This window comes from Calonectris borealis, chromosome 26, assembly GCF_964195595.1.
Source record: "Calonectris borealis chromosome 26, bCalBor7.hap1.2, whole genome shotgun sequence".
Classification (NCBI taxonomy): Eukaryota; Metazoa; Chordata; class Aves; order Procellariiformes; family Procellariidae; genus Calonectris; species Calonectris borealis.
This window is the reverse complement of record NC_134337.1, coordinates 1,327,473-1,341,292: the sequence shown is the minus strand read 5'-3', so window position 1 is coordinate 1,341,292 and position 13,820 is coordinate 1,327,473. Positions and strand designations below refer to the sequence as shown.

The 13,820-nt window shown below is 52.7% G+C and overlaps 1 protein-coding gene across 1 annotated transcript in view; it reads right to left on the bottom strand.

The window, feature by feature from the left end:
• The window catches only part of LGR6 (leucine rich repeat containing G protein-coupled receptor 6), a 144,270-nt gene that overhangs the window by 76,787 nt on the left and 53,663 nt on the right, over window positions 1–13,820 (bottom strand). The window contains exon 3 of the mRNA XM_075174545.1: window positions 7,548–7,619. Within this exon, the coding sequence (XP_075030646.1) occupies window positions 7,548–7,619 (72 nt within the window). The remainder of the gene's footprint in view (window positions 1–7,547; window positions 7,620–13,820) is intronic.

Sequence of the window (13,820 nt, the reverse complement as noted above, 5' to 3'; positions counted from 1 at the left end):
TTTCTCAATTGCTGAGAGCAATTTTCTGTCTTCAAGCAGCTGTATCAAATGGGTAAAGTCTTACAGGACTGCGCTGGTTGATGAGCCACTATCAAATGCAGCACCAGACCTTCTGGACAAGCTGAGAACATTGATGAACATAACAAGCAAAGACCATTCAGGCCAGCAAGTGCTCAAAACCAGGTCTGGATGGTGCACTGTCACCTTTGGTTGGCACTGTTCAAGTGACCATGCTGGAGCTTGCAGGAACTGGCAGACATGGACACACAACCTGCTGTCCACAGCAGTCTGACTGGGGCCAGCATAAATCACAACTCTTCAGAGGTCATGTTTTATTTTCAGAAGTAGGAGGATTGTTTGTTGGCAGACACCACGCCTGAACGACCAGAAAAATGTTGGGATCAGGTCCCATCACACCAGGATCCTTGCACAAGACAGTCTCAACAGACTTACAGCCCTCAGAGGTACAGGCCTGTGCATGATAAAATGTCCCCATCTTGGGAGGCTGAAGTGACTCAGCCAGCACAGTCAAAGGGCTGTTATTGCTTGAGGCAACTGTGCCTGGAGCCCGTGCATGGGGATTAAAGACATTCCAACTTTTGCATGTTCCTCTTCCCTCCCCATGGGAGTGTCTCTTGGACGTGCCACACCATTCCCTTTGTCTCAAAGCCATTTCTGTTCTGCACAGGCTCGGGGTTGTCAAAGAGGTAGGGTCTGCCTGGGGATTCCTGAAGTGTCCCAAGCCACCTGCAAACCTGCCATCCTGGGGCAATATGGCTTTTTTGGTGTTGTTTTTTGATGTGTGTTCACAAGCTAGGCTAGTCAGTGCCTGTCCTGGACCACATGAGATGCTGCGATTGCAGCTCAGTGAGGGAAGAGGAGGGACCGTTGGGGGTGGCCATTGGGTAGGGCCCATCTGCCCAGGAGATGTGGCATCTGCAGAGCAAGGCCACTCTTGTCAGGCCTCAGCAAGGCCAGCCCACCTCTTGATGGAGACCAGCCATGGGCAGCACTGGGGCAGTGTGTGGGTGGGAGTGGCTGCAGGCAGCACTGGGTCAACACGCTTGTGCAGGCAGCACTCACGCCACTGTCTGTGCAGGCAGGCTGTGGGCAGCACTGGGTCTGCACGCTCACACAGACTGGTTGAGGCTTGTTGAGGAACGGAGCAGCAGGGTGGGCCACCCCGGCTGGCTGCTGCGAGTGCGGGGTCTGCAGCCAAGAGGATGCACCCAGGCATTTTGCCCTCCACTTTTTGGGGTGAGGCAGGCCCAGGCTGTGGTTGTACTTGGAGTCTTTCCCTGCGGAGTTTGGTGTGGGATTCCTTCTTGGCTAGTAAGTGCTGCTGCTGCTGCAGCATGTTCAGCCAGGAAAGTAAGAGGCCTGGCAATCCTGCTTGTGCAGCAGGGCATTTGATGAGGGATACATGGGCGAGGGTGGGATGTGGTGTGAAGCCGTGGCAGCACAAGCTCAGCCACATGGCCAGCTGGCATGGATGCTTTCTGGCTGATGGAACTCCAGCCAGGGCACCTGGAGATGAGGGGCATCCAGGCAGCTCACGAGGATGTCTGGAAGGATGGGGAAGTTTCCAGTTTTCCAGAGACTCTGATTAAGCAGCATATTCTGCCACCCTGGAAAGCTCTGAGGCTGGGACAGCCTGGACTAATGGAGTTAATTTTGCAAGGGAAGGACCTCGGTAGAGGAGACAAACCAGCCTATGGAGCTGGTTTCTAATGATCCGGGCACTGAAGCATGGACCCAGGAGCATCAGCCTCCACGGGGAGGGTGTGGGTTGGCCATGCTGCAGAGCAGAGCCCCTGGGAGAAGTGCACTTTGCAAAGGGATGTACCCACCAGTTGAGAAGACCTCAGAACACCAGTTACCACTGCTGGGCGTCTGTCACTGTCAGTCTGCACTCATCTGAGGGGAGCCAAGGAGGCCACATCTCGCCTTGCCTTTGCTTGGGGGCTGGCTCAAGGCTCAGTGCGTGAAGGTCTCAGCATATTCCCCTGTGTCACAATGTTTTGTTGGTAGTGGGGCAGCCCGGCTCTTCACTTGCTCTTTTCCAAGTCTCCACACACCTGCTTCCCCGGGTGTACCCCTGCATGGTTTCTGCACAGGCCTATCTTCATGGCCACTTTCCAGGTGGTTTTTGTGCAGTGAAGCAGCCGGAGGAGGCAGAGCCAAGAATCTGGTCCTGCTTCCAGTAGCTCTGGGATTCACTCCGAGGGCAGGGAGAGGACCATCTGCACAGGCAGGTTTGTAGAGGAATTCCCAGGGTGTTTCCCATCTTTTTTTAAACATAAACTAATTCTCTGGAAAGACTGGGAAAGCACCAGGCCCCTTGACAGCCCAAGATGCATTTGAGAGTTTACTTGTGGACATGCACATGATCGCAATTAGCTCGAAGGCCCTAACACATTAAAATTAAATGGTGAAAATTGTTACCATCCCCAGCTACCAGCCCGTCTCCTCAGGGGACACCCCTGTCACCACAGGTAAGATCTCTGATCCTGGTGTGAGTAAGCTCCTGAATACCTACAGACTTCAGCTGGGCATGTTTGGGGCAGCCATTCCCAACTCCAGCCATTGGAGTCTGTCACCTGTCAAACCTCAGCCAACCTGTGACAGAGCATCGACATCTGTAGATGCAATATGTCCTGAATATCCCTGAATATCCTGAAAATCCTGAATAGCCATCTGCACCAAAACCTGCTAGTCCTGTCTTCAGATATGGAGAATATGTACTTCCCTCCAAGCAGCTGCTTGTGTTTAAAGGTTTATGTCCAACCTCATTGACCACTACTTCAGGTTAAGTAATCTCAGTTGACTCATTGTTCCTTTAATTCATCACCAGACCCCTGATCCTTCTCCCTGTTTTTAAATAAAGCAATTTGTTTTTTTTCTATTTCACTGGGCTGCAGGACACAGTGTTTCATCCCTCCAACACACCTTGGCGGCACAAACCAACCCGTATGCAGGACCAGGAAGCCCAGAAGTTGTATTGCTCCTTGCGTGACAGCTGTCTGCCTAGATGACCTTCCCCATCCCAGCGGGCTGCAGAGAATACCCATGGGATTGATCACTGGGGCTGACACTCCCCTTTCACAAGCGTGGAAGGAGAACCAGGGCTGATGATTATGGACTTGCCAGGGCACAGTTCACACCTCTCCCAGCAGCCACCAACCCCATGTCCTCTGTGGGTGACACTCATTTCAGAGGGGTCTCACCAGTCTTGCAGCGTGCACCCTGCAGGAACTGGCTCTGGGTGCAGCAGCGAGGAAGGTCGTGGTGTTCTGTGGTCCCTGCGCTTGGCCCATGCCCACACAGAGCAGGCGGTGAGAAGATCACCCGGGAAGGTGAACAGGGGAAGCATTTTGAGAATGGCAGAGTGGCGGGAGTCAGGTACAACAGGGTGATTAGAGGAAAATTCGGAGTCGGTGGAGCAGGGATCAGAGACTGCCAGAGTGTCTGAGGCTCAGACTGCCCCTTGCACCAGGACACCTGGGGCCATTTGTGCTGCCCATGGATGAGCTCTGTGCGGCAGATGCAGGGGGGCCATGGGCAGAGGGAGCCACTTCAAACACACCCAGCCCTGCCCTGTCCACCAGTGGGGAGTGGTGTGTGAGCACCCTGCACATCTCCATGCCTGACATTCCCACGCTGCCTCCTGAGCCTTTTCTCTTCTAGACCAAATTATCCCAACTACATTCTTCTACCACCCCTGTAATTTCTATTCTAGTTTCCCCACAGGTGGGAATCTGGTATTTCCTCATCCATCTCCCCATTGTCCTCTGGCTGCTCTCCCGCTGCCCCATGTCCTGCAGGGCAGGTCTCAGATGGGACAGCATGGCCTGGCCAAAGCCTGCCCCGCATCAAGAGGTGCAGAAGCATCACAGCTGGTGTCTGGGTGCAGGCTGGTATCAGCCCAGCAGCCTGTCTCTGAGCCTTTGCTGGCTGTCAGAGCCCAGCACCCCCAGGAAAGCTCAGCCTGAAGGGTGACTTGCCCTCCCCGAGTCCTCTTCTCTCTTGATTTTCATCAGAGCCAGAATGGTTAAGTATAAACCTGATGCTTTGCCTCTATCTAAAGCGAGGAGACAGGACTTTCCTCCCTGTTCCTGTCTTTTAATACCTGACATCCCAGCATTTCTCTGACCTTTCCTGCCTCATGGGCTCTTCAGATTCCCTCTCCAGATACCTCCTTCAGTATCCGTGTTTTTTTTGGTGGAGTTTAAAGTGCAGAGAAAAGCACATGACTGTGAGAGTGGTTATACTGGTCCTAAGTGAGCAAAAATCTGATCTGGACGGGGAGCAGTTCGGTGAGTAGCTTGTGTCACCATGAAATGCAGCGCCCTGCACTGTGTAGCTTCACGGCAGGCCCATAGGACATGGACGTAGCTGGGGCCAAACTGATGCTCCCCAGTTACCCGAGACACTTGTGTATGCTACGTGAGGCACACCAGTTTACACCAATTTACAGCTGGTTACACTCCCCCATATTTGTGTTGTATCCATAGTATCCATAATGACAGTATCCTATAAATCACTGCCATTCCCCATTAGCCCCAAATGCCTCCTACAGTCTTCTGGGTTGAAGCTGCTCTTCTCAGTTTCAAAGTACCAGGTCGCATGGAGGTCTTGGACAAGCCGGCTAACCAGGCGGGTCTTGCCCTCAGCAGGCTTGGATAGGGGTGGAGAAGCGCAGCGAGGGAAGAAGGAACTGAGACATGGCTTGGGAAGAGGGCCAGGATTTTTGGTCACTCCCAGGGCGCAGGAGCAGGGTGAGCCGGCCCCACAGTCTCTCTCCAGGCTCTGCTCTCCACCCCTGACCACAACCAGATTCTGAGGGAAGGTGCAAGGTGCTCTGCAATGGGCTGGGAAGGAACACCCTGCTTCCAAGCTCAGTTCCTGCCTTGGTTTTTCCAGCCAGTAATACGGCAATAACATCACCTTTCCCTACTGGAGGTTTTGGTGAATTTATTATGCTGCCAGTGAGGTCGTGGTGCTGCTGTGAAAGGCACCCTGCACTCACACTCCTATCCTGAGGAGGTCAGAGGGGAGGTGGAGTGGCTCATGATTCTTCAGCAAGCCAGTGCCAGGAAGGACACTTATTCCCCCCGGTCCCTGGGGAAACGGAGCAGATCCTGCTGAGCTGCTGCTGAGCTGCTGCGGAGTCACTAACCCCCACCAGCTCACTGCTGCAGTGACCTGAAGGACCTGAATCACAACCTGAAGGAAACACATGGTGGCCTTCACCTACCTTCTTCAGCACCTTGTGCTTTTCCTCAGTCTTTTCTCAGTAGAGGAAATCAGTGAGAGTTGCCATCCTTGCCAGGAGCCTTTCCAACGTGATTACGATTGATGCTCCTAAGGCCTGTCCTGGCAAAATTTCTACTCCTGTTCCAGCAAATTCCCAGGGACCACCCTATCTTTTCCACGTCCCTTACTGCTGGCCTCACTCTCATGGTGGCAGAGAAATAGATGAGGGTGAATGATTGCTGTTCCTGGAGGGCACAGGGACCCACAATTGCATCCGCCAGTGACGTCACTCCCGTGGAGCCCACGGTATCAATACAGAAAGCAATCAGAGCATCTCCTATAGCAACATGAGCGCAAGAGCACATGACAGGCCAACACCCCCCCACAAACCTGGCCAGGAAAGCATCAGAGTCTTTGGAAAGTGAAATGCTCCCAGTGAAATGCTCCCAGTGAAATGAGGGCTGGCAGTGCCCCTGCTTTTAGGAAGCAGGAACTTGTTTAAATAAGAGGCCCATGGCAGGGTCTGGATGGGCCAGTCACTGTGAGCATCAGTCCTTCCTTCCCTGGCCTTGCAGCTGGGCTAGTCCTCTGCATACCTCCATGGGAAAGGTCAGGGGGATAGAGTAAGTTTAAGGCATCCCTGCAGCCAGAAGGGTTGGTATGACAGCCCACCGGGCACAGCCTGGCTGAGAGCAAGGCAGGTTGTCCTGAAGCATGAGGACACCAACTTCAGCTCTCACAGGACAGCCTGGAGCAAGCTTCTCCGTGCAACCATTTCCCAGCTGGAAATGCTCTGATCCTTCAAGCCTCTCCTTACAATGGGGTCACTCGTGAACGTGTCACTGCTGGTGCTGCCCTGTGGCGGGGCATCCCTGAGCCCGTCTGCACATGGGCAGCGTGGCGAGAATACGCTCCTCTCCTTCCGCCACCCGCAGAGAGCTGTGCTGGCTCCGGAAGGGAGGCATCGCTCTTGTACTCTGCATCAGTAGTTACCTGGGCCTGACACAAATAGAAATTGATCAAAAGCGGCTTTAAAAGCTCCCGCGTTCCCGGAGTAGAAAGTTCCTCTTGTTGAAATTGGGTGGGAGAGCTGCGGTTTTTCCTCAGTTCCTTTGATTTGTTGCCTAATGCAGGGGATGGATAAATCTCTAAGCCCTGAGATTTAGGGCAGGATTCATACTTTACATCTTCAGAAGACGTAGTAAACAGCCCTATACTCTCTAATCCTGGGAGCAGGTTTGTACCTGCTCGCTCTGTATAAACTGGACCGGCTACAACAATTTCACATTGCGGCTGAGTTCAAAACATCCCCTTGGGGATGAAATGTTTATTGCAGAAGATTTTTAAGATGGTTCCTGAAAGGGAGAAAGGGACTCCCACCTCAATACCCTACACAGACCCTGCTGGTCTGTCACACAGATGCAAAAAGTGGTGTGACTGGATGAGCAGTGAGGCACCCTGGCCCATAGGAAAATACGCTGGGGAGGAACTTGCTGGAAACCTTTGTCACTCAGACCTTCCCCACTGGACAGGCAGAGGTGAGTGACCTGCCCACAATGACAAGAAAGCCTTCGTTTACGGGGGCTGGCAGTTCCCAGGAATGGCTGCAGTGCTCCTGGACCCAGCTGTACATGTCCCCGTCACCCCTGTGGGCAGGCTGGGCTCAGGCTGAAGTCAGACTATCCAAGGATCCCACCCTTCCCAGAGGCAGGTCACTCCAGAGCCTTGCAGAAGCCTCCTGGGCCATGCAGAAGTCTGCAGCAAGGGCAGGCTGGTTGCAAAGAGGCAGCCGAGCTGGGCAGAGCCCAGGAACTTTCCACAGCACCTGCCAGAGTCCAGATATCTGGACCTTCGGGTTGCTCCAACCCAGCCCCAAGATGCTGCAGCAGAGCAGATGGGGGCCAGTTTGGGGTCTGGACAACACATCTGGGGGACACCACGTCAGGGCATTTGGTGAGTTTTATGCAAAATGTGAACCTCTGCAGATTCTCCGTGGCGCATTTTCACACAGCATGGAGGGCTGTGCCCTGGAGGTGACCTGCTCGTGGTTTGCTGTAGCAGAAGCAAGGAAGCAGCGCAGGGGGCGGGTGGTCCTTGGGGTGGGACACAGCTCCCCACTCTCCAAGGGGCACGTTAGCCAGTGTTGGTTTAACAAGTGACACCGCACCACCTTGTAACTTTGCATTCCCCTCTGGATGGCTGCAAGTCTCGTTGCGTGGCCAGTGCCTGACATGAGGGGCTGGGGGAGGCGGCGGCAGGGGTAGCTCTGCAGAGGGGATTGAGTTACTTACAGAATCTTCAGGCTGTAGAGGCCAGAGAAAGCTTCCCCTGGGATCCTGGAGATCTGGTTTCCAGAGAGACGTCTGCAGCGAAAAGAAGAGCCAGTAATATGTCAACATCCTTGTAATGACAGTCCCTTGTCTGCAGAGGCTTAACAATTCATGCATCTTCCCACAGCCCCCTTGGGGAGGAAGCTGCGAGACCTGCAAGCTGAGCCATGGTCGTGCGCTTGGGCAACCTTTGCATATGATCCCCTCTTACAGCTCGGGGAACAGGCAAAGAAATAATAACTTATTACTCCTGCCAGACCTGAATCCAGTGTTTTCAGCATCCATGGCTGAAGTCATTCCCTGGATACCCGCAGAGGACCCTACTCCATGGAAATTACAGCACAGGCTGCCTGTGAGAGGGACCTTTGCTTGAGGGCACTGACCAACCTATAGACCCTGCTCTACGCCAGATGCCTGGCACTGAGGGTGGACCAGGGGAAGAACTACTTTCTGCTTATGCAAGGTCCTGGGAAGACTATCCCTAAAGCATGGACCTTTATCTGTCTCTTTTGTCTGCATGTGGTCAGTTTCTGCATCCTGCAGGTTCTCCTTTGTCTTGCCCATCAAAGCTCGATGCCACCTGATTTACTTCCACTCCCTCATTCCCAGCCCTGCTTTGACATGTGTGATCACAGCTAAGGCCCAGCTCCTTCAACACATGAGAGTTTGGTATCACTGCTGTGAGGGGAGACCAGGGAAGGGGCTGGAGATGGGGAGTACTACACAGGTGCCACAATAGAGCCAGCTCATCTGAGCATGGTTTCCAAATCCGGGACAGAAAAGTCAAAAGTGGTTCTTGCATGAGCTATGGTTGGAGAAAACTGTTGAAGGGAAGACGAGGATAGGGACAGTGCAGTCAGGGAAGGAGATGAATATGAAGGGATGGGAGAGGAAGACAAAAATGAAGAGCAGCATCACAAAGGAGAGTGTGACTTTCGGGGACACAGCACAAAGACCAAGGGACGATGTTCAGAACTGTCTGAAAGAATTTATCCAAGGGAACCTGTGGGATTCACCATTGTACAGCATCATCTGATCAGAGCGCTCAAATTTTAGCAAGGCCCAGAGCAGCCTTGGACTTTAACAGGTATTTGGATTTTTCACTGACATTGGAAACTGCATCACTGTTACCATCACTTTCACTGACAAGGACAGCGGTCCTGAGAGACCAGGGTAGGAGCCTGTGGTGCAGCCAGGAGTAAAGTCCAGGACTCTTGACTCTAGGCTTGACCTAAAGAGAATCTTCTTCTTCTCCTCCTGTTTCTCCCATGAGGACAAGCGTGGACCAAGCCCCAGTGCCCGTCAGCCAGGAATCATGAAGACAGGTTCAACAACCTGATTAAGACCCCAAATTACTAATACATTTGTGCTTTACTTTCTGATCCCCAAATGGTCAAACAGAGGTCAAGGTTGGACTTCTCCATAGTCACAGGGTAAGAAACTTCTTCTTGTCTGCTTGACTTGGGGTGGAATACTGCATCTCCCAAAGGAGACAGTGAACATCATTTGTGACCAGGCTCATCTTCAATCTCTCAGAAAGTCCAAACCAGGACCAACAGGTTGGGTACAGATGCTGGCAAGCTTGTTGTATTCATTTAGCATTGACAAAGCCCATTTCTTTTTAGACGTTTTGGCTGCGAAGGAGACAGGTGTCAAGGATGAGCAGCGTAATCCAGGCTGGAAGCAGAGTGCATTGCAGTGAAAACTCTGCAAAGGTCATGGAGAGGATCTGAGCTGTTTTGGGGAGCCACACTCACTGATGGCAGGGCAGGCATGTGCGGGTGCCCGAGCTCTCTCCCTCCCTGTCTCTCCCCTCGGGAATCTAGAGAAAATTGCTCCCATAATTAGGCCTCCGACAGCATAAACAGCACAGGGTCGTCTCTTTAATGTGTGTGAGCAGGTTGTAACCTGCCTCTCTGCAATATGCAAGCTGCCTGGCAGGCTGGGCTATTTGTCACTTGGGGGCTGTGATTTGGGGTAATTGCTCCTTTTGATTGCTGATTTCCACATGGGAGGGAGTGTTGTCCAGGAGACTGGAGTGCTCGCCTGGAGGAGAGGTGTTCCTGCACGGCATCCTCAGCCTGCTCCCAGCATCCGTTCTACTAAGCTGTGCTTGCTCTGCGGGGGGCTGTCTGTCCTCACCTCCCTGGAGCTCCTGTCTGCCCCCATGCCTTCGCTGGCAGCAATCTACATGTATTCACAGTTAAATGTGCTTCTTGACTTGTTTCCTGGCAGCTCTGCACCTTTATGTTCACTTTCCTGGGTGTGTTTGAGTGTTTGCCAGGTCCCTAAATGGATCTGGGACCTCCAGGATTAACAGGAGAGGAGTGTGGAGCTTGGATAGAGCCCAGGCTGGGGCTCCTGGCCTCAGAACAGCGTGGCAGTGAGCCCCGTGTGCTGGTAGGACACGTGCTGCGCCAGCTCGTGGCATCTCAGCACCATGGGCAAAACAGAACATGAGGGGAAAAACAACTCTGCAGGAGATGCTCTGGTTTCACTGGGCACCATCTCTGGGTGAATTTAGAAGCACAAAGCATCCCTCAGCCCCAGGAAAGGCAGCCATGCCTCCCATTGCTCCTGCTTCTGTCCTTGGCCCTGCCACACTAAGACTATGCTGTGTCCCTGGCTCACCTCTGGCCTCTGGGTCTTCTCTCTCTAGCTTTACCTCCTCCCCACTGCCAGGGCAGCCTAGCTCCTCTCTCCAAGGTGTAGAGCTCCATGCCGAGCCAAGGAGCAGCCACAAAGGGAGGCACCAGCCACAACCACTTCACTCAATCCACCTCCCAAGGCAATTGCCAGTGCCGTTGGGGTCCAACATGGGCTCTGCTTACTTGTATGCATGCAGAGACTGGGAGGTGGGCGATGTCTGTGTTCATGCACACAGGCTGAGGTTTCACTCACCTAGAGGGGTACATGGCCGGGTCTGGAGGCATGGGCTTTGGAGGTTTGCTATACCTCCCAAGAGAGGAGCCGCATGATGCTGTGGGTGGTAATCAGGTGTCCCAGGCAAGGGGGCACGGCTGTCCCATCTCTCCAAAAGTAGGTCAGAAATGGACCTACTAATGGTCTTTTGGGGTGTCCTGTCCAACAGGAGGAGTGGCCACTGGGAAGAGATGCCTGCTTCCATGTTGTTAGCTTCTGTGCCTGTTTGTATAAGAGACCCAAGACACAAAAGACTCCCTGTGTGTTGACCCTTCCTCTGTCCGTGGTCACTTGGCAATCTCCCTAGTGCTTGGTTCCCTCTGTCACTCTCACTCAAACTTTTCAGAAATCTCCCATCCTGGCAGACAGACACCTGTTGAACACATCTCCAGAAGCCAGATCCTGCAGGAAATTCACTGAAACGGACTCTTACTTTCTCTTTAAAGGTGATTTGAAGTGATGCTGCCACTGTGACTTTCCCTCAAACAGCTCTTCATTTGCTCCTTCTATGGAGAAGTAAATAACCCCACCAAGAAGGACTGAGAGGTGGCATTCCCTTGTACCTGAAGCACATAGTGGGAAGAGGAGCTGCTCTTGCAGGGGTGAATGTCTGGTCCACAGCACACGAGCTCTGCTCCAGGCCAGCTCAGGTCTCTTTTAAGGACAGGCAGACTTGATTCAGCTGTATGCCCTGCCATCCTGGAGCTTACACCATGAGATAAGGTTGGGAGAAAGGGAAAGCTCTGGATTTAAAGTGACCGATGGAATAGGGAGAGAAGGGGCAGATGGAAGGGGAGGGTGGGAGCCTGAGTTGGCTGGCTTGCTTTGCTCGCATGTTCGGTGGATTTTAGATTCTGCTCCCCCCCCCTTCCCCACTCCCGTGATTTCTGGGAACATTCCTCCAAGCTTTGATGTGCATTCCCAATACACTCCAAGTTGGAACAAACTCATGGTTTACCACCTCATGGTTGCTGCAGTTCAGTTACCACAAGCTCCCACCCCCTCTTGTATCTTGGGCTTCTTGGTCATGCTACAACTTCCATGGCACGCCCAAAGGCTGTTTGTTGGGCATGATCGCTCATGTCATGTGCTCAGGCAACACGATGATGCCCTTATCATTCACATTAGGAGGCAGGAACATTGCCCATTGGCAGGACAGGACAAACATGTGTGTCCATATCCCAGTGGAATTTTCCCCTTGCCAGATCTTTATTGAGCATGTCAGCCTCCCCCTTTGATCTCCTGCTCTGGTTCATTCCTCAAGGCAGAATCTGTGCCCGGATAAACTCTCTGCGCTCCTATCTAAACAGTGTCATCACGCCAAGACCATGCCATCCCCTGGGCACACAGGGGACCAAGGGCTCCATGTTAAGCTCGAGTTTGTTCTTGTGCTGGTGCAAAACAGGAATGAAGCCAATTAAGTCATGCAAGTGAAAACATGGTACATTTGAGAAAAGAGCCAGGCTTGGACTCTCCCTTCCCACACAGGAATCTGCAGCTGGTCCTAGTCTGGTATCACCTGGAGGTGTCTCTAACGTGGTCTTTATTGCCTTGTTCCATCCCCGAGGAGGAGACTATGCAGGCCTGTTTCTAACTCTGCTCTCCGTGCCCCCACCGAATGCCTGTTCCAACTCGATAGATTGATGGCATTCGTTTCTTTTGTTTATGGTCCTCAAGCCAGTTTTCAACCCACACAAATGTTCATATGCAAGCTAGTTTGGATTCATTTGCCAAGTAAGATTTAGTAAGACACAACTCTTTAATGAACAACCCAATATAGGACACTGAATGCCTTAATTCCATCCCCTTATATTATAAACTATCAAGGTTTTCAGGGGAGATTTGTTCCCTCCAAGTCTTCAGAGCAGTTTTGACTTTTGACTCTACTGTGGGTGCCCCACTTGGGGTACCCCTGAACAGAGTTAGTCATTTGGAAAGCAGTTTTCAGGAAAATTGTGGCCAGCTATCCTCACTTGCAAGGATTTTTCAAGTGCTGAACACTATCCCCAGCCTAACTGGAGTAGAAAAAGAATTGAAATCTCTAAATTTTCACAACATTTTGAATTTGACTTGGGCTCCTTCAATAACTTGGCTTCATTTTTCAACGTGCAAGATGGAGAACCCCCTAGAAGCCCTTGTCCCCTGTCCCCACCTGTATGTCGGCCAGCATCTGTCTTTGCACCGTGCCAGATTGCACCTTTGGAAAGCTTCATCAGAAGAATTATCCTTTAACCCTGTCTTTGCTGTTGCCCACCCACTGAATTGACAACCAGTGCTGTCCTCTGCCAAGGAGCAATGTCAACCAGGAGGACAGAAAGTCCTGGATGAACTGAGCTAGCTCCCTTGTTGCTAACAAGTTGCAGAAGAGCCACAGCAGTGTGCTTCCTCGCAGCATCCTGGTACCTTCTCAGTCACAGGAGCTACGCAGTGTCCTGGGGGAACCACGGTGGCCAGGCATTGATAGGAGCTGCAGCTCCTCACCTACAGCCATATAGAAATGGAGAGCTGTGTCAGGCAAGGCTGCTACAAGGGACCAGTGATGCTGCCTCCAAATCTCAACATGGCAAAGCAAGGTCATGGCCCTACAAGTGTTTGTCTCTCTGCCAGAGACCTCTGGAGCCTGCTATGTCATGGACACCCACCAAGGTGCTCTCGTAGGAGTACCCTACTCCAGACAGGTTACTGCACTGCTTCGGGAAAGGCTTTTCATCATGGTGCCAGCACACTTGAACATCACCCAGAAATGTCAGCACCCTTTTACACAGCAGAGCTATCACTCCAGAAGGAGTCATGCCCCAAAGCCAGCATTACTGCATTGCTGCCTCTCACAAGAATGAGATTGCCTTGGAGTGAGACCCTGTGCTGGACAATACCCCCGAAGATGGATGTCTCAGATGTCTGGGAGCTGATGTGACTGCTGGTGGGTCCAACACCAGGCAGGGGCACACTGCAGCAGTACTGGTGCTCCGTAATCCATGGTGGCTCCACTGGTCCTTGCACCCACATGGGAAGAGGAGTGGGAAGGGGGTTTCTTCCCTGGTGCAGGGGAGGAGGAGAGGGCTGCTGTGTTCACATGCCTGACATACATGCTTGCATTTTATTTCGTTTTGCTTTTATGCTGTTTCTTGGCCTCCAGACCCTTGAGTTGCAAGAGCTGCCTGGGAAAGGGAACAGCCTGCAAGGGGAGGCCACGGTGTGGGTCCTGAGCCTGCTGTGCCTGCGTCGACGCAGAGGCACGGCACTCCCCGTGAGGGTGAGTCCCTCTGCCCTCGGGGCCTGAGAAGAGGCAGGTGAAAGAGCCAGTGGCTGGGA